This window comes from Acipenser ruthenus, chromosome 26, assembly GCF_902713425.1.
Source record: "Acipenser ruthenus chromosome 26, fAciRut3.2 maternal haplotype, whole genome shotgun sequence".
NCBI lineage: Eukaryota > Metazoa > Chordata > Actinopteri > Acipenseriformes > Acipenseridae > Acipenser > Acipenser ruthenus.
In genome coordinates, this window is record NC_081214.1 from 19,505,028 (window position 1) to 19,523,907 (window position 18,880).

The window sequence follows — 18,880 nt, forward strand, 5'->3', positions numbered from 1 at the left end:
TATCATTTACTCTAGTAAATGCTCAAGAGTTAATAAAACAAATAACTAAGCCAAATGTTATTGTTTTGTAAAGCACAGCAGGAATGCAGTGAGAGAAAATGTATTTAAAAATAAACAATTATTCTACATTTAAAAGTACAGCTGTTCTTACCCTAGTTTCAAGCTTATAAACCCACAATATATCTTCTGACAGGCTGTAATGGTTTAAACTTAGTATATACGGTTTCTCTGACATATGACACAAATCCTATTAAGCTTATTGTGCTAACATATACATATATATGATTCTGATTGTTCTGTCCTCCAGGTCTCATTGTGCTAGCAGCTATTACCCCAGAGTCTTCACTGGATTCCGGCCACGAGACAAACTCCTCAGAACTGACAGACGTCTCAGAGATGGTGACAGCCATGAAGCAGCACCAGAACTCAGCCTACCTACTTGCCCATCACATCAGCAAGGATCGGATCTTCAGCCAGCGGGACTTCCCACTCGCTATCCCGGGGTGCACCACTCAGGCCCTGGGGGGTGCAACTTTCTCCATGGGTCAGCTGCGGGCAAGTTGCCCTGCCAAACCCCTAATTCTCAGCAAAGGGGCCCAATTGAGGGTAAGTCCTAACCAGGAGACAGCAGCCATGGGGGAGCAGGGAAGGACACAAGCCTCCTCACAGAGCCTCAAAGAACCAGGGAAACTGGTCACCCTGGAACCCCAACCGGAGCGAAGCCGGGCAGCCAGCCCAGGAATTCTCAAGGGCTCTTCTGCTTCTCCTCAAACTGCTTTGGATCCCAAACGTGATAGCCCTGGAGATAAGAAGCAGGTCAACAAAGAGCTTAAGGTGCCATGTTATGTTGACAGAAGGCTTAGCCCAAATCCTTCTTTAGAGGCAAGGGGGAAGGTTTCTGGTTCCCTAAGCCCAGAGGATGTCAACAAAGCCTTACCAATACTTTTGCCAGTTGACAGTGCTGTTTCTGCCAAGAGCCAAGAAACCAATAGCTGTCAGGACCAAGAGACTACTGCCAATAAGACCCCCAAGCCTTCAAAATCAAAAGGGAACCAGCAGAGTGCTGAGATGCTGTGTACCTGCCCCATGCTCGGAGAGGGTGGGCCCCCGTCGCGTCTGAAGGACCCACAAGTGCAGAAAGTAGCAGTTTGCCATTCATCCTCCCCTACAGATGATGAGCGGCTCAGTGCCAAAGCAAAAGGCTTTCAGCTGCCCCTTGGCAAAGAGAGCACAGGGAGGGGAGTAGAAACAGGCCACAAATCCAGCACAGGTCTCCAGGTCCTGTCCAAGTATCCCCCTCTGGTTTCAGAGCAGACGGAGCGAAAGGAAAGGGCGGAAGCAAAAGGAGAGCCTTCTGAGAGCAAAAATGCCAGTGATACTCAGAAATGTCCCAAAAACTTGACTCCCAGGGTGGAGAGCACACAGGCAGCAGGCTCAGTGGAAGCCTCAGTGGAAGATAAAAAGCAGGGTGCCAGTAAACCCAAACAGCAGCGAAGTGCACCCTTCCTCAGTTTCCGGAACCTGCTGTCGGCCACCTTTCCAGCACGGATGAGGCGCGAGACGGATGAGCGACAAGCCCAGCTTCAGAAGGTACGGCAGTATGAACTGGAGTTCCTGGAGGAGCTGCACAAGCCCAGGGGTGCTCAGGTGGATTTCCTCCCACAGGGGCCCTCTCCAATACCAGCAGGTACACCCTGCTCCTGCCAGCTCAGGACCAGCCCTTTTCAGAAAGTCCCGGGGATTTCCAGAGAACAGAGGAGGAGCTGTGACTGCAAAAGGATATGCCGTGGGATCCGCCTGCCTGACACCCCTGTGGGATCAGCCCTGGAGAGGAGAGGGAGAGAAAGAACTGCCTATAAACATCCTCCTCTACCAAAACAGCCCCAGCAGCAGGAAGGGCCCCAAAGGCCACAGACAATAGAGATTAAGACCTCCAGAATCCGTTCCACCAGCCTGGAGTCCCGGGAACCTCAGGAGAAGCCTGTCTCCTGCTTGCCTGCCTGTGCTTCTCGCTCCGAATGCATGGGGGCGCCAGATTACAAGAAACTTATGAGGCGCTACAGCATTGGTGAAGCAGACAGTAGTGAGCGTGCACCCCTGTACTCTGAAACTAAGCCTACCAAAGGTAAGAGCACGGAAAAGGAGTTTGAGCGACCAATAGCCCCTTCTGGAAAGACACAGGGTCCAAAAGAGTCTTCCTGTGCACATCTGGGGGATGGGAAAAGAAGACCTGTGTTTTCCATCCAAGGGGAGGCTGGGAGAGAGCTGGAGCTGCTCCAAAAGAGCAAAGTAGGGGAGGATGAAATGATGGGTCTACCAGGGGAGGATGAGGATGGAGATAAGTGCTGCTCTTTCTGTTTCTGCTACCGCAAGTGCAACACAGAGGATGAAAGTAGCGAGAAGGACGAGCTCTCCTATTCCATTCCGCTGCAGGTGCTCCCGGGGATGCAGTTGGATGCTAACACCATCCCTGTAGTCAGCAAGACCCTGCAGGTGCTGGATGCAGATGGCTGCAGTAGGGAGGAGGAGCCACAGAGCCAGGAAATTGATCTAAGGACTTCTGCCACCCTAGAGGGCAGCCTGTCCCGGGTGCAGGCTCTGCAGGGCAAAGCCTTCTTGCTGCCTGAGGGGTTCCTGACTGCCCAGTTGGATGCCAATGAGCTACTTTCCATCCTACGGCAATGCGCAGGGAGTCCACAGGGAGAGGGCGATCCCAGGCTGCAGGCACCTCGGCTAGCAGAATACAAGCAGGAGCTGGCAATGCGCTTCAAGGAGTTCCGGGCCTCCTGTCGTAGGGTGGCTGGCGTGGAGAAGAGCCCAACCCGCATGCTCTCAGCAGTGACAGCCAGCTTCCAGGTCCTCTGCAGCCTGACGGAAACCTTTATCAAGCTGGTATGTGTGGTGCGCTTGGAGGCTCAAAGGCAGGAGTTGCTCAGGAAGGTGGAGGAGGTAGCTCTCAACTATACTTTCCTCTTGAGGGCTGCTGAGGAGTTCATGGGCCGGACCGGGAGCCTCCCCACCCAGACCAGTAGCAGTAGCAGCAGTGCCCAGGCTCCTCCACAGCCCGCACATGGGGGCAACAAGGCTGGTTCCCTAACCCGCGCCATCAAAACACTCATCCCCAAGTGAAGCTAATGGACTGCCACTAAAGAAATCACTTGTTTTTGTAAAGGACAAAATAACTGTAATGCTACCCTATCCCTTACCAGTATAGCTTTTCACAGGCAATACTGGGTTCAGACTTTGGGCAGAACGTGGGTAGGGTTGGGTGTGGGTGTGGGGGGTGGAACAGGGCCCTTTTTACTTGTGTTGGTGACTCTTGGACATTTCACTAGGGAGAGAAGAAAACTTTCTTTGTTATTTATAATTCTGTTCCATCTTCTGACATTCATTGCAGTGGTCAAGTAACAGTTTCAAAAGCAGCACTTTATTGCTGCATTTGGATTATTACAACTAATCTGTAGGGCAATGCACAGGTAACCCACAGCAACTGTGGGGCTGGGATTGTTGTTAAGGTCATGGTGGCACCAATGAAATTCAGAACAGCAACTAAGCCAGGGTTAAACACATATTCACAAAGGCAGTCAGGCAAAGAAGCTGGACAGAAATGGGCTGAACTGCTCCCACGCAAAAATAGTTTAAATCTTACATTACACTCACTTAATTTGCAATAGTCGTATTGCTTTATTCAAACTGATTATTGAGACTCATATACTAAAAATAACCTAAAGGGTACGCTGAGCAGAATATACCTGTGAGGGTCATTTCGGTAGATCAATATGTAGTTAGTTATCTAATTTATTGATTGGTTGATTGAATGATGTGCTTGTTTTTTGTTTTGTTTTGTTTTTTTGTTATGCCAAAACAGCTAGCTGTTTTGTGATATTGAAACTGTCATAAGTGGAAAAACAAGCACGAGATTAAAGGCATACTATGTTGCTTTTACATTTCAACTGATCCAAATTTCAACACAAGAATACTATATTATTCTGGTGTAAATAAACTATGAGAGACAGGCAGGAAGATGCAACTGTCCAGGTCAGAGAATCTCATGAGCAATGAAAATTCTAAAGGACATAAAGCTTATATGACAACCACCTTCAAGGTAATGCGATTCACTATGCTTTTTTCAAAATCTAGCTGAAAAATAATTACTTCAATGGTAAGATGTATTTCATTTTTCAAGTGAGGTTTTTTAATGAAAATTTATATCTGCCTTTGGAACTCCAATCATCTTCTATGAGTCACGGGCCCTGTTTCTATAGAACAGTGGAGAATTGTGTAACAAATATGTAATGATGTTTAGTTTGACCTCTCAATCTATGGGTTACCTACAAGTCATGTAATTCAACAAATTCTACAACCAGAAATTTACTAGAAAGGCATGTGGCAAATTGAAAATAGTTCCTTATATGAATATTACTTAGAATATTAAATATATAATTCTCTTAAAACCAAGAATATAAGCACTGTGACAAGCATTGCATTCAAGGGAATTACAAATGTATATATTAGCTGCATAGAGATTTATTTAAGAATGCATCTCCCCTCCTTGGTGAATTAAGCTGCCAAAATAACACCATGCTGTTTAAAACCCTAGTTATTAAAATGAAATTCAAAATAAGAAATATCTTTCATCTAAAAATGTAAAAATGCCAAAGCAAGTGTAACGTTTACAATCAAGGGAGTTCTGAAGAACTGAGGCTCATTATTTATTTTTTTAACTCTTTGCGTGTGTAAAAGGAATAATAATAATAATAATAATAAGTAAAATTAATTCTCAAAAGTGATGGATGATAGCGCCTGATAGCTTTAAATAGTTGTCCTAAAGCTGCGAGTGCCCCTCTGACACACACAGATACATGTGCAGACTGATCTGTAAGGTATGTAGTGCTGCAGCATTTATTAAAATGTTGCATTCACTTAAATATTTTGGTGCCAGCATTTCAAGTGTCAGTAAATCAATAGAACATTTAATTAGCCCAGTACTAAATTTCTGGTTTGCCTATTATTGTTAATGTTAATTTATTTCTACTTATGTTTATTCCAAAGGTATAGAAAAAGTGGCACCTGTCCAATAAAGTTCAAGTTTTATTTGGGTACGCCGTTGTTGCTAACACAAACAAAAATAGACTTCCGCAAAGTAGTAATCACAAAACAAAAATAATAAAGTCTCACTGTAATACTCCTGGGTTCTGGTGAGGCCGTGAGTTCCATCAGCCAAGTCAATAGTTCTCCTTCCTGGCTCTCTCCCATCCAGGTCGGTGTTTCTTCTACCTGATATTCACTTGTATTCAATAATAAGACAAGTTTAGTTTGACAAATCATGATGACATCTAACACCAGTAAGGAACCGTCCCCTCTCACATTCCCATGCTCACCAACTCCGTATCCCACATGTTCCCCTTATATCCGCCTAACTCCACCTACAGAATCAGTGATACACCTGTTACTAGGTAACAGCTGTATCAGAAAATGGCTGTCTTTCGTAATTAGGGTATTGAAGCATCTGTCTTCATTACCTTCACCAAGATGGCCACCACAACCTGACCGTAGACTTATGATCTGTTCCATCTTGGTGAAAGGTATCAGGAGTCAGTGAGCACAGCGCCACCACCCATCAGGAGGCTGAACTTCACCAGTATGATCCTTTACCCTGTCACACTGCTATTTTCCCATTTCAGATTTGTCACATATGTATCTTGTTTTGCTGTAGAGATAGGAATTGTATTTCATATGTGGTTCTCTTGAGCATCTTTTGGGCACTTCCACACATGTTATCATAAGGGGAAGTCTCCTTTTCCAAGGAGGATGGTGTGTGTTAGAGCTGTGCCGATTATTCACATTTACATATTTGCCCTTAGGATGCTTTGACTTTACTGGTATAAATTAATACAGAATGAAACGTGATCCTATTTGCAATGTGCTTGTTTTCTATTAACAGTGTCACGCTAAAGTTACTGTAGCTGTATGAGCTGCTTGTGTCCCAGAGGTTAACAATCACTTCTCGGTTCTCAGTTTCAGATGGAAAATGATCATATTAATGATCAAAACAGTGGTGGATCTTATTTACCTTTAACTCAGTATTTATGCTGCTGGTGTTTTCTACCAGGGCTGAGTTGTTGGTCACCTCAATATAGCGTAAAATAAAAACACAGTGAAATGAGCTCTGTGATAAATCAGATTTAAATATTTTAGTGGTAGCAGTTTTTAGATCCACCACTGTTTAGATCAGAAGAATCTGCAATGAAGGCAAATCTTGCCGTGCAACTAACAAGCAGCTTTTCATTTTTGTAATCACAGCCAGAATCAAAACAGCTTAAAGGAATTAACAAATCATAATAATTCTACTCATGTAGTATCTAATCTGGCACATGTGTTTGTACTGGAGAATAATGTTATATCACTATTTAGATTACAACAATGGGGGTGTATATGGGTATGTGGGGGTCTTTCTGGTTGAAAGTGTTATGCTTTTTAATTCTAATTTGTGTATTATAATATAAATCTGTATATAATGTAAAATATGGGTAATTTGTGATGATGAATCCACTCTTTTAAATATTCAACACCGACAGTACAGAAAGGCTTTGAACTGTTTTGTAAATCCACACCACTATCTCAGTGTATTCTTTCTAGTTGTAATGTACCATAGTTACAGAGATGAATAGTCTAAAAATTATATTTAAAAAAAAAAGCGTGGGCCATGTTTATTTTTATAAAATATATACATTTTAAACCTACTGTATTTTACACAATATTTGTACACCCTCCCTTAGTCATATGGAATACCTGCTGATTTTGTTTTGCACCTCCTAGTTTTATTTTTCTTTTAGACATTTTGGTTTTGTTATTGTCAGCATATATATGTGTGTGTGTGCGTGCATGCGTGTGTGTGTGTGTGTGTGTGTGTGTGTGTGTGTGTGTGTGTGTGTGTGTGTGTGTGTGTGTGTGTGTGTGTGTGTGCGTGTGTGTGTGTGTTGGAAGCTTACGTCAATACAGAAACATGGAAAGCAGAAATATATTCAGTTTCCAACCTGGCTTGTACTTTAATTTGATAGCTGACAAAATAGGACTTAATGACATTGAAAGGCTGTCTGTCCTGTTACCTTCTCAACACTGCAGAATGTCTTAGGTGTCAAGTTCATGAGTGTCAAGACCTTCTATAGTCTGAACTGGGGAGCCAACCCAAACATGCAATTGTCATGGTGTTCATACTATCATCACAAGGCAGAGAACGTGCAATCATCATGGTGTAAGAAACAGAAGGCAACGTGATTAGTCTTTGTAGGTTCAGACCAACTGCTGTGCCAAATGAGCCACACTCCATATGTGGAGCTGACATATGTGACTTACTCCACATTACTCCACACTGTCCAATACTGGAGACTATATTCAGATTGGAGGAAAGGAAAAATCTATTTTGTATCCAAACATGATCCAGCTATTTTAGTTACACCACTATAAAATGACATACACATAGGACGTTTTTAACTTTCCTCAAAGCAGCAAACTCCATTTTAAATAAACGATCTTACCTCTTATTATCACTAGCAGCAGCATTACAATCAATCTTCCTGTTCTTGTGCTGAGGATATCAGACCACATATGGAATTCTAAGCAATCCGCATTACTCATGGAATATTGAGGAACACATTTGTATTCATTAGCAACAAATACAGGTGCTGCATAAAATCACAAAAAAAAAACAGTCAAACTTTCAGTGTTATTTTGTTTAACTTATCCATTGTTGTAATAGCAATAGAACCCTCTTAAGAGGTCTTTACTGTCTGATAAGGCCATGCCTTTGGCTCGGGTATTTAATGGCATGAGACAGGCAGTCCTTTTCACTGGTTTAATGCTTAAGTAGACTTGTTCAACGTTCCCTCATCACCGAGTACTTTACAAAAACACATAAACATATGATTGCAATTATTCCGAGTGCTTCTCCTTGCAATTACTCATACTGTGTTTTTTTTTTTTTTTGGCTTCTATTTTATAAGTCTGTGTTAAGGGTAATTCACATTCAGGTGCTGCTCTTCAGTATTACTTGTCTGCCACACTCAGCAATACTTGCCAGAAATAATTGCCTGTACTTTTATTAGCAAAGTTGCTGGCAATAATATCTGCACATGTTATGTCAATTCATAAAGTGATTGTGCGCCATGCACCATCTAATGCAGGGATGGAAATAAGACTCCTATTGATTGGCAGTTTGACACATTCCATGTTTTACTACAAGCTTGACTAGCCACACTGTATCGGTAAAACCATAGTGTGCTTACTGTAACTAACACCTCATCATTCGATTTGTTTTCCGGTCGGCGAGGATGCTATTTAGAATTCTCCCCTAAATTCCGATTTCTTTGGTACAACCTAATTCATTGCCGGAAAAATGACTTGCATTTGTCTGTCTGTGTCCCCGCTAATGTGCACAGTATGGCTCCAAATTAGTATTTTAATTGCTGACGTCAATAATGTGATATATATATATATTTTTTTTTAGTTCACACCCCACCACCGCCCTAAGAATCTAGCCTTTAGTTAATACTGTATGTGATTACGTCAGTTCAACCCCCTGACCAATGATAAAGAGATTTAACCACTGTAGACATTGATTGGCAGTTAAATATGACCAATTGGGCTAAATACACTTTGCTCTTTAGACAAATCAGAACGCAGGAATGAGGAGGCAAGGCGAAAGTACGTCATATAGTTGATACAAAAAGGCTTGCAGAGTGTCGAGCGCGCTCAGCAACATGGTGGCATAGATGAGGGAAGATATTTTTTTGTTAAGCGGTGCGTCTAGGCTCGGAAAAATAATAAATTGGAAACTCTAATTTTACATGATTTTTAAGTAAATTCTTGTTTTGTTTAAGGCAAGTCTTATTTTATTACCATATCCTTGTTATCATTTAACCGACGCCCTGGATCGCCCAAAAATGCCCAATATCAAGATCTTCAGCGGCAGCTCTCATCAGGATCTCTCCCAGAAGATAGCGGACCGCCTGGGTCTTGAGCTGGGGAAGGTCGTGACAAAAAAGTTCAGCAACCAAGAAACGTGGTGAGCATATGAGATGTTGATTATTGTATATTTGTTTCGGTGCAAATGTTTCCGTTTCTTTGTGAAGCGGAGTGTTTCATGAATATCTGCGCCGAGTAACAGGTAGCTTAATGCGCAGTAAATGGTTCGCAGTGTACTCTGGGGATTGTAGTTTTACAACCGGGTGTTAATGTACTACTATGCCTCGGTAGAGGGGTTAGAAAAATTCTTATTCCCATAAGCGACCACGGTACAAAACCCTCCTATAAAAACGGATACTTGGGAATAGTAGTCTTTGACCACATTTAAAGCCCGTGCCCTTTAGTGACGCATGAGGACTACAAGGCATGGCGGCTTCTGTTGGAGACCATGTGTTGTAAAACCTAAAATGGGGGCGAAACGGGTCCTTACTTTGTCATGTTTTACTGTAAGTTAAATACACAATAACGGAAACTCTATTAAAAACATTGTAAAGTTTATAATGTTGTTGCACAGCACACTACAAGTTTATATTTGAGAGTAGTATTTCCGTGGTTTTAGTTGAGACTGAACAGATAAGGCGTTTGTAGGATTTAAATAATCTAATGTATATGCTGCTGTGTTTAGGAACACATTATTTCTAGTGTATATTGAATTTGAACTAAACGTTTACGGTCACCAGCCCACATAGTGATTTTAATTTAACTTGTGCTATTGGTCGTGGTAAATTAAGTAAATACGAAAAGCCAATGGTCTTCTGTTTACAAATGTCTTTCCTATCCGTTTACTACTTTCATAGTGTAGTTCTATCTATCTATCTATATCTATCTATCTAAAATATAGTTTTATTTTCTCTAGAAAGCAATAAGTCGGTAGCTCTCCTGACTCGTAATTAATTGATTGCAGTTGCCAATAGCTGTAAGCAGAAAGCATGTAGCATTTAAACACTCCATGCCTTCAAAGGGAGTTTTATTTCAGGGGCATGAAATGGCAGGTTCTCTGAGTCGGTGACAGGCTGGGCTGTCTTTTGAATTGTGTGCGACACCCAGTTTTGCAGCACTAATTATTATTGTTTTTGTTTTTACAGGCATGTATATGCCACACTTCCAATTGTGATAACGTTATGTAGCGATTTATTTTACCTAGTTCTTGAGCGTATCAGAATCTAGGTTATCGCAACTTTTAGTCTCCACCAACCCCTTGGCTCAGAACAGTGTGGGAGATGGAGACCTGAATTCTCATTCCATTTTAGCAGTGAAGAGCTGTTGCAGGCTGGAAAAGGCACAGGTAATCTGACCCCTTTTGCAGTCATATGATGATCCTGCAGAGATGGTTCTCTGAACAGAAGCGCTTCTACCCCAGAGGAAACATTGATGGCTCTAAAATATCTAGGAAGCTTCCTATAATAGAACCCATTGGCTGGCAGCCTGTCTCCCCCTGCTCCTTCATAGCACAACCTGTGGTGCTGCTCGTGTGTAAACTACTCTGCAGTGTGCAACAGCTTGTTGTATTGAAGTGGAGCAGTATTCATCTCCCTACTCTAATTTATAAGAGTGCCTTTACTAATGGTGTTCTGCATTAGCTGAATGTAAGCTGCAGCAGGTTCTTTAGAACTCTTCCATAGTGTGTGCCTTGTACTGGAACAGGTAATGAAACCGGATAAATCAAGTTCCAGGTATAGTGCATTGTGTCTTGCCTTCAGTGCTGCACTTATTCCTTAACTAACTTGAGGAATAATTATTCCTTACTCCCTTTTCTTGGAGCTGCAGCAATGCCAGCTAAGGATTTACTTGGTACCCATGAATGTTAGCTTTGAACTGTATTGAAGACTGATTGAGACAATTCTTAATGAACATTCACATGACCGCTGTGTTGCATTTTGACACAATATTTAACCAATCAGAGTTGAAGGGGCAGGTTTTTGGTGTTAAGCACTTCGAGAGGTTAAAATGACTGCTAAAAAAATTTTCAAAGCAAAAATAGTGATAAAATGCAGGGTTTTCTAAATAAGCCGGTGATCGGTGCAGTCCACCACCTAATACTATATTTGCACCGGCTACTTTATTAAAGATTATTTGAGTTATCATTGTCCATTTTTGTCATTGTACTGTAAGTTGATATAGTACGTAATAGCAATACATATTCACATAAAAGCCTATTCCTTTTATTGTGATATTGTAAAAAATGTTCCCAGGTGCTTGTGAGGGGTTCATGTATAGAGGCTGTGCGCCTTTAAGAAGAAAGGTGATACTGTCCGCTGATACACATCAGTGCTGAGGTGCTGGATTATTACACTCGGGTTTCATGCAAGTTACGGTGACCAAACGTGTGCGAGTACTGTTGTGTAAATGGTTAAAATGAACAGTTGCATTCAAAAAATGTAGAACAACGAAAAACAAAGATGTGCATTAACAAAATGCCCTGTAAACTTAAATAAAACAATTTAAATGAAGCAATAAGCTCCATAATTAAGCTAAAGGAAGTGAAAAGGTTAGTTTATTTTTTTGTGAACTCCAAAAAACCTGTGTTCTTTCCCCAGTCAAGTCATAGAGTGCCTAAATAAGCATGGTAATTTACCATAAACAGTAATGAAAATGTGGAACATAGAGCAACCAGAGATGGTCATCGTAAGACAACACATTAACATTTGTTGTATTATATATTTAAGGTAAAGCAAGTTTATTCAGTTTTGAAAGTGCTCCCGGCTATAATGTTCTGCCGTCCGGCTATACAGAATTCCTGGGGAGAACCCTGTTAATGCTACAGTAGCATAATGCTGCGTAGTACAAAACCATACCAAATTTTTGCTGTATTCAGAATAAAACACATCGTATAGCAACTTAAATATTCTACGTCTCTAATTCTAACAAATAAAATCTGAATAGTGCATATATTATAACCTGGCCAGATCAATAGAAAATACAATAGTTTAACACTTCTGCCAATTACAGCTAGCCGTATGATTAAGTACTGACATCAGATGAAGTCAAGTTACTTTGTTCAATGTGTACATAAGGAGTATACCTTGTTGTGCTTTTAATGGTCAGTGTGAATGTTGACGTTCCACCATTCATTCACGGAAAGTCAACAGTAGAATTGAACTGCAGTCCAGTGATAAATAACTCCTTTCCAAGTATCTTGCATTTTCTTTGCGTTCTGCTTGGCATTTGTCCTTTTTATATTCATTATAAAGTGTGCATTTTAATTTCTATGTTACCCAATTTTGGAATCCTCCTTTTAGCCCTTGCTATAATAACTTATTTCAGTTTACAAAATGTAGTTTGCTGGTGCAGTGCTCCCAGAAATTGTTTCGCTGCCTAGCAACCGGGCAGAAGCTGCTGTGTGAAATCATTACAGGGGCACTCAAGCAGGGATCTGTTCACATTGACTGAATACAAGGCAACAAAATTTGGCAATTTTCAAATAAATACGTTTTGTAGAATTGTGCTATTGGGAGCATTGTATAATTAAGGTCCTTGCGTTTTTAATTTACACATAGTTTGCTTCTACTAGAAGTCAAACAGTGTGCATTAGGTTACACTGATCAATCCCTAATACTAACTTAATTGTAAAGCCTTTTTAAATGGGGTTAAACATGCAGTGTACAATTACAAAAACGACTAGCTAATGCCTGCGTTATACTCTAAGAAACTGAATCCTCATCTGGCAGTCCTGTAACCTTAAAATTGGCAAAAGCTTGATCGATACTCCTTGTTCTGCAGACAAGTCTTTTGGCTTTGCCATTGGAACTGCTGTCTAATTTCAGGGCTCTCTGCTCCTGTGGCAGGTGTGCCTGACTGCTGAAGTGTACTTCATACTGTAACCCACTGGCAGCAAGAGGAAACGGCAGTCCAGCACACTCTTGAGAGTGGGGAAGGAAGGCATGTTTTGGGGTGGGGTTAGATCTCCTTTTAAACCTGTGACCTTTCCAACCTCCACCCAGCAGGGCTAGATTTTAAGGGATTTTTTTTCTGATTGTCCCACGACCAAGTGCAAGGCAGATCACTGGTTGTCGACAAAGAAAAAAACAGATTGTCTGCAACACAAATGCATGTGTTTGTATGTAAACACTTAATATGCAAATGTACAGTAGTGTACTACAGTATATAGTGCTTTGCATGTTTCAAAAGACAAGCATGGCAAATAGCTTGCATAACTCAAGGTGACATTCACCTTGAAATAGGGATGGGCTGATTTTATCTTATAAATACGGGTTTAAGCTTGGCACTTTTACAGATTGTATTATTCATATTGAATATCTGTTCAACATTTCAAATGTGAAACACAGCATTTACCATGAGAATCTAGTCTTCTAAAAATAAGACCAGCTTTATTTTGAATTTAGTACATAATGTTCATCAAACAACCAAACGTAACTATTCTGAATAATTTCCCAAAAACCTAGCTTGTAGGCTATTTGCTATAATCTATGTATGCAGGCCTAGTTATTTACAACCGGTAGGCCGACCTGATGCAAAGGTCCAAGGACCTCGGGTGAACTGCGTGAAAAGACTTGGAAAGCTCCAAGCATACAAACAGTGGTTATGCATAAACAGAAAATCTATTATACAGCGTTAACATGTCAGTTTGCAACAACAAAGAGGAGGCGCCACACCCACAACACTGCTCTGAGCGTGCACGTTTGCTTGATTTGAAGGGGAGATAGAGTCTGGGGTGGCAGTTTGTATATAGTGTGGGTTGGAGATGAGAATTCTGACCCTCCCCAGGTTGAACTTTTAAAGTATAACATTGCTGATTTGAGACATTATCGGTGGTAATGACCGTGAAACGCACATTGTTTTATTATTTCCTGGCGTCAATTCCTCCCATCTGTGCAACCCTAATTTCAACCTTGGGTTTGCGTTGCACGTCGTCCGCCTGGAAAAATGAATAAAGCAACGACTTGTACAGTAAATATTATTATTCATGTCTCCTTGACTTGAATTTCAGGGAAGCCAGATGTAAAACATGCCGAGCTATTGCAATTAATCCCATAGCGACCAAATGAAACTCCGACTTGGATGCACAGTCACCTGCAGGATGTCCATATACATCCCATAATAGTACTACTCTGCTGACAAACTGCAAGTGTTGGCTTTCATTAGAAAAGACTTTGTTAAAATATTAATCGCTTGTCCTACGGACCATTGAATACATTGGATGCACTTGACTGTCCAAATTTGACTGTCCTAGACAAACGGACTAACCTTAATTGAACCCTGCCCAGGTTTCCGGAAAGGGAGTCTATTGTTTTTGCAGCACCTGACTATCTGTCACTGTCCATTTACATGTGTCTGTGCACTCTGGCCCAGTCTGTAATGCATACCCACTTGTTGCGAGTGATGCAGCCTAACATTGTTTTTTCTTTCTTCTCAGCGTTGAAATTGGTGAAAGTGTGCGAGGGGAAGATGTCTATATTGTTCAGAGTGGCTGTGGTGAAATAAATGACAATTTGATGGAGCTTCTCATCATGATCAATGCATGCAAAATCGCTTCTGCCTCCCGTGTGACCGCAGTCATCCCCTGCTTCCCATACGCCCGCCAGGACAAAAAGGACAAGGTGGGGGTGAGGGTTTGTGTCTTTTATCCCTTATTCCCTGCGCTAGTAGCTAATAAAATGCCAGGGAGAGGCTGTGATTGACTAAAACCCTCTCAATATGCATGTTGGGTCTAAAAGGCCAACAATACTATTTGTGACATTTTCCCAGATCATCCTTTTTTAAATTGGTTTATCTTAGCAGAAGTATCAGCAGTTGAAAATAAACCTTTTAAGCCTACCAATTGGCTATTTATTTCCCCCTAGTCGGCTCTGTTCTCTTTCTCTGCCCAGTGGTCTTTTATTTGCTACGTGTCAATTAAACTTCCTTGTACCAAATCTGGGCTAGGTCTTGATGGCTAAACGTTATAAAATGTTTGTCTTCACAGAGTCGAGCTCCCATCTCTGCCAAGCTGGTTGCTAACATGCTGTCTGTGTCTGGAGCAGATCATATCATCACTATGGACTTGCATGCCTCCCAGATCCAGGTAAGGGCTAGATAAGGAGGGTGTTGGTAAGGCTAAAGCCAGGAAGATATTCCTGTGAAATTAAATTTAGAAGGAATCGAACAAGGAAAAAGCAATTTTAAACTACCCTTTCTAAAATCCAGACAATCTGCTGACTTGCATTAAGTTTTAATTTCACCTTGGTTTACCAGGTATTTGATTATACATAGAAGTGCTGTGGTCTGTGTAAGAAGGTTCCTGACTTCAATTTGACCCCGTCCTCTCCAGGGTTTCTTTGATATCCCAGTGGATAACCTCTATGCAGAACCAGCAGTGTTGAAATGGATCAAAGAAAACATTCCAGAGTGGAAGAACTGTACCATTGTATCTCCAGACGCTGGGGGTGCCAAGAGGTAAGGATGCAGTGATTTAAGTCTTTGTCCCCCTCCGTGGACACTGCAATGGAGCAGTAATGGGTTGGTCGACCTTTTAGCTTAAAATGTGTCTAGGAATAGAAGGGTTTAAAGTGGTCATTCAGGTGCTCTGTTTATTTACTTGTGCACCGTTTCTTGCAGGGTCACTTCCATTGCTGATCGTCTAAATGTAGACTTTGCTCTGATTCACAAAGAAAGGAAGAAGGCCAATGAGGTGGACCGCATGGTTCTAGTCGGTGATGTGAAGGACCGGGTTGCTATCTTGGTTGATGACATGGCTGACACCTGTGGGACCATCTGTCACGCTGCTGACAAGTGAGTTGTCACCTTGGTCCATCTGCACAGTAACGGAGATCCAAATCCTACGTCGTGGTGGATGTTGGAATTGTTGCAGCAATTAAAAAAATAAATAATGAATTCATACGAACTATGGCATGTGGTAGACTAGTAGCTGCATGGTGTGATTTAGTTAAGTGTATTTTTTTGTTTTGTTGCAGGACTTAAGTAAATTGGGAGTTTGTGTTTCTGCTCAATGCACATACATCAGCTAACATGGTTTTTTTTTTTTTTTGTAATTTATTTTTCTCTCAAGGCTTTTGTCTGCAGGTGCCACGAAGGTCTATGCAATCCTGACTCATGGCATCTTCTCTGGCCCAGCCATCTCTCGCATTAACAATGCCTGCTTTGAGGCGGTTGTTGTCACAAACACCATCCCACAGGAGGACAAGATGAAGCACTGTCCTAAAATACAGGTGAGGACACTTGCAGTAGTAGAGGCAGTGTATATGCTGCAAACTAAATTTGTGGGTGACATTTCTAATTTGTTGTGGTGCAATATTACATTTAGGGACTTGTATTAGAAGCTGGGGTATACCAACTGCTTATTCAGCTTGGGTGAAATGTTGTATGGATGTTTACTAACTGTTATACAGGCACATACTGTAGATTAAGCTTATGATGCCGGTGGTTCTAATTTTGTATTTACAATTGTGGCTGGGATGCAAGTTAACATGCCTGTTAAGTTTTCTAACGTACCAATCTGTTTCCTGTGCTTGCAGGTTATAGATATATCCATGATTCTGGCAGAAGCAATCCGCAGGACACACAACGGCGAGTCCGTCTCCTACCTGTTCAGCCATGTCCCTTTGTAACGCCACAGAGCCCTGGTGCTTCAGTGCAGCCAGTTCTACCAAAAAGGGAAACGATTCTCCTTGCAGTGCCTGCAATGCAAATCCCTGAAAACCCAAACAAGACTGCTATGGGGTTGATGTCAGCTGGCCTGTCCCACTTCCCTGATTCCGTGTTTTTGGCCCCACCCCCTTTACTTTACAGTTATAGTGTTCTTCATTGGTACTGCTTGTCTAGTCAGTCATGTGAGCTGTGCAGCTTTCCTTTTTATAGAAGCAATAAATTGATGTCTTTTGAACTTGGGCACACTATTGCAATCAAGATGATGGAAGTGTGCAGTTTCTGTGGATCAAGAGCGAGGACGAATACAATTTCTAGAGCTTGCCTTAAGCTGTTGTCAACCTGCTCCTGTTTTCTCCCTTTTGATTTGAACCAAATGTTTTAAATTCTTCTGTTAAATTTCATATGAAGAAAGAGGAGAGGTTGGGGGCTTGCTATTTAGTGCAAGGTGATATGCTTTCTATAGTTGACTGAACATGAAGTGATTTAATGCCACCAGGTGGCAGCAACACCAAAATGTTTACGCCTTAATGTTCATTTAAGTGCATGAAATATCAAATCCTCAATATATAAATGGCTTGGTGATGCACCAATTCCCCATGGGTGAAGATGCCCAATGCAAATAGCTACATATTGCTTCAAACTCTAATATTGTGTACTATTACTCCTACTGTCTTTTACTGTTTGTGTAGTTTTACATGTTGGATTAATTTTGTAGTCTCTTTAGAAACTGTTACAGTGGAGGGGCATGAGAATTTTATTTAGCCCTTGCACATTGACCTTAATGTGATAAATGAAGTACTAGTTCCAGTGATGTGTCCCAACTCCACCAGTGTGAGAAACTGAGCTCCTTGATGTGTCTCATACCAAAGGTGCATTTGGAATGTACTGTTTTTTAATGGAACATTAAAGTCATCAGTGTTCACAAAACTTGTATTAAGTTTGTGTTTTTACTCGTGCTGTCTGGGTTGCAGTGAATTATTTGAAATGATGCATCGGTTCATAATATTGTACAATCAGTCAATTGTGAGCATGTGCACTGTTTTGTTACCATCGACACTGCTTTCTTGAGTTTCAACTAGAGCCCCTTTCACACTGGCTCTTATACCTGGGTCACAGCCCCGCGTAGTGTGAAACCACGTACCTGGGTCCCAGCGACCCACCTCCGCATGTGGGTTAACGTGCTTTAACCCAGGTTGATCAAGACAAAATGCATGACGGCCGATGAAATGACAACCAGCCACGCCTGTGTGAAGGTTTCACATCCGTAAGGAACGTTTTTATTTGAGATGCACCACAAGCCAGATTGCAGCTGGGATTAAACTTTTGCTCCAGTCAACATCTGAGTTCAATCCAGAGAAGCTTGGCTGGAAGCATCTGTAACACGCTGCTTCCGGGACATTGATATGCGTGTTTGTCTGTCAGTCATGCTTTATCAAAAGCTGTGTGAAATTCCACAGCCGACCTACGTGAGACCGGATCCTGAGCCCGGTAGAGCATGCCAGTGTGAATGGGGCTTGTGAAGTGTATGGTAGGGTGTGGTTTTTGTTTTTTTTTTGTGACGGTGCAAATGTACGTAAAGTACTTATATTTGGGTTCGTTTTATAGCACTACACAAACGAAAGGTAGAGGAATTAAAAACAACCAAGATTGCTTTCCAAAAGTAGTCTGCTTTGCCAGAAGCCTCTTAAGCAACGTTGCTATCCAGTTTAACAAAAAACAAGAATAGAACACTAAAAAAACAACTGTTTTGTTGCCGAATATTAAATGTGTTACTTGGTTTGAATTGTTTAATGGTTTATTTTTGTGCTTTTACTGGCACCAAAATAAGAGACATTTTTGGAGGCGTTATCCATAATCCAATGTCCTTTAATTGATGTAATGGTGTTCAATGTTGGTAGCTATACAGTATATTATCAATGGCTGTGTATTACTTCTGTTTTAGTGATTTTCTTTTATTAAGGACATCAAGGCATTGATAATTAAAACATAAAACAATCTGAACTGTTAACACAGCATAGCAGCGCAAAACAAATGGCATCAAATTATGGAATCTGCAACAGTCGTGTATTCCAGTTTTCATTTCTGAAGTAGGTGGGTGAAATTTGAACCGTCAGTTTTTGATGGGAAGGGCAAAAGTATCCTGGTAGCATTTTAAGTTGGTGACTCCTACAATCCCAGCCTGACCAACCTAAAACAAATAATGGTATTTTAAATGGTAGGGTCAATTGCTGTAGACAGTGTTTGATATAGA

At 41.4% G+C, this 18,880-nt stretch overlaps 2 protein-coding genes across 5 annotated transcripts in view; both read left to right on the forward strand.

Moving 5' to 3' along the window:
- Positions 1-6,699, forward strand: part of LOC117430241 (FERM and PDZ domain-containing protein 3-like) — an 88,903-nt gene extending 82,204 nt beyond the window's left edge. For both annotated transcript variants that reach the window (XM_059001346.1, XM_059001345.1), the window contains one exon: positions 308-6,699. In XM_059001346.1, coding sequence (XP_058857329.1) covers positions 308-3,129 — 2,822 coding nt within the window. In that variant the 3' untranslated portion in view covers positions 3,130-6,699. The remainder of the gene's footprint in view (positions 1-307) is intronic.
- Positions 6,700-8,738: 2,039 nt separating this feature from the next.
- On the forward strand, positions 8,739-17,556 carry LOC117430780 (ribose-phosphate pyrophosphokinase 1). 3 transcript variants are annotated; one of them, XM_059001026.1, is made up of 7 exons: positions 8,739-9,064; positions 14,399-14,594; positions 14,948-15,046; positions 15,293-15,417; positions 15,580-15,753; positions 16,031-16,190; positions 16,497-17,556. In XM_059001026.1, exons 1-7 carry the CDS (start codon positions 8,943-8,945, stop codon positions 16,587-16,589), a joined length of 969 nt encoding a protein of 322 aa, XP_058857009.1. In that variant the 5' UTR covers positions 8,739-8,942; the 3' UTR covers positions 16,590-17,556. The 3 variants fall into 3 exon arrangements, with proteins under 3 accessions (XP_058857009.1, XP_033907136.1, XP_033907139.1); XM_034051245.3 differs by having other exon boundaries at positions 14,399-14,588; XM_034051248.3 differs by having other exon boundaries at positions 8,740-9,064; positions 14,399-14,582.
- Positions 17,557-18,880: the final 1,324 nt, after the last annotated feature.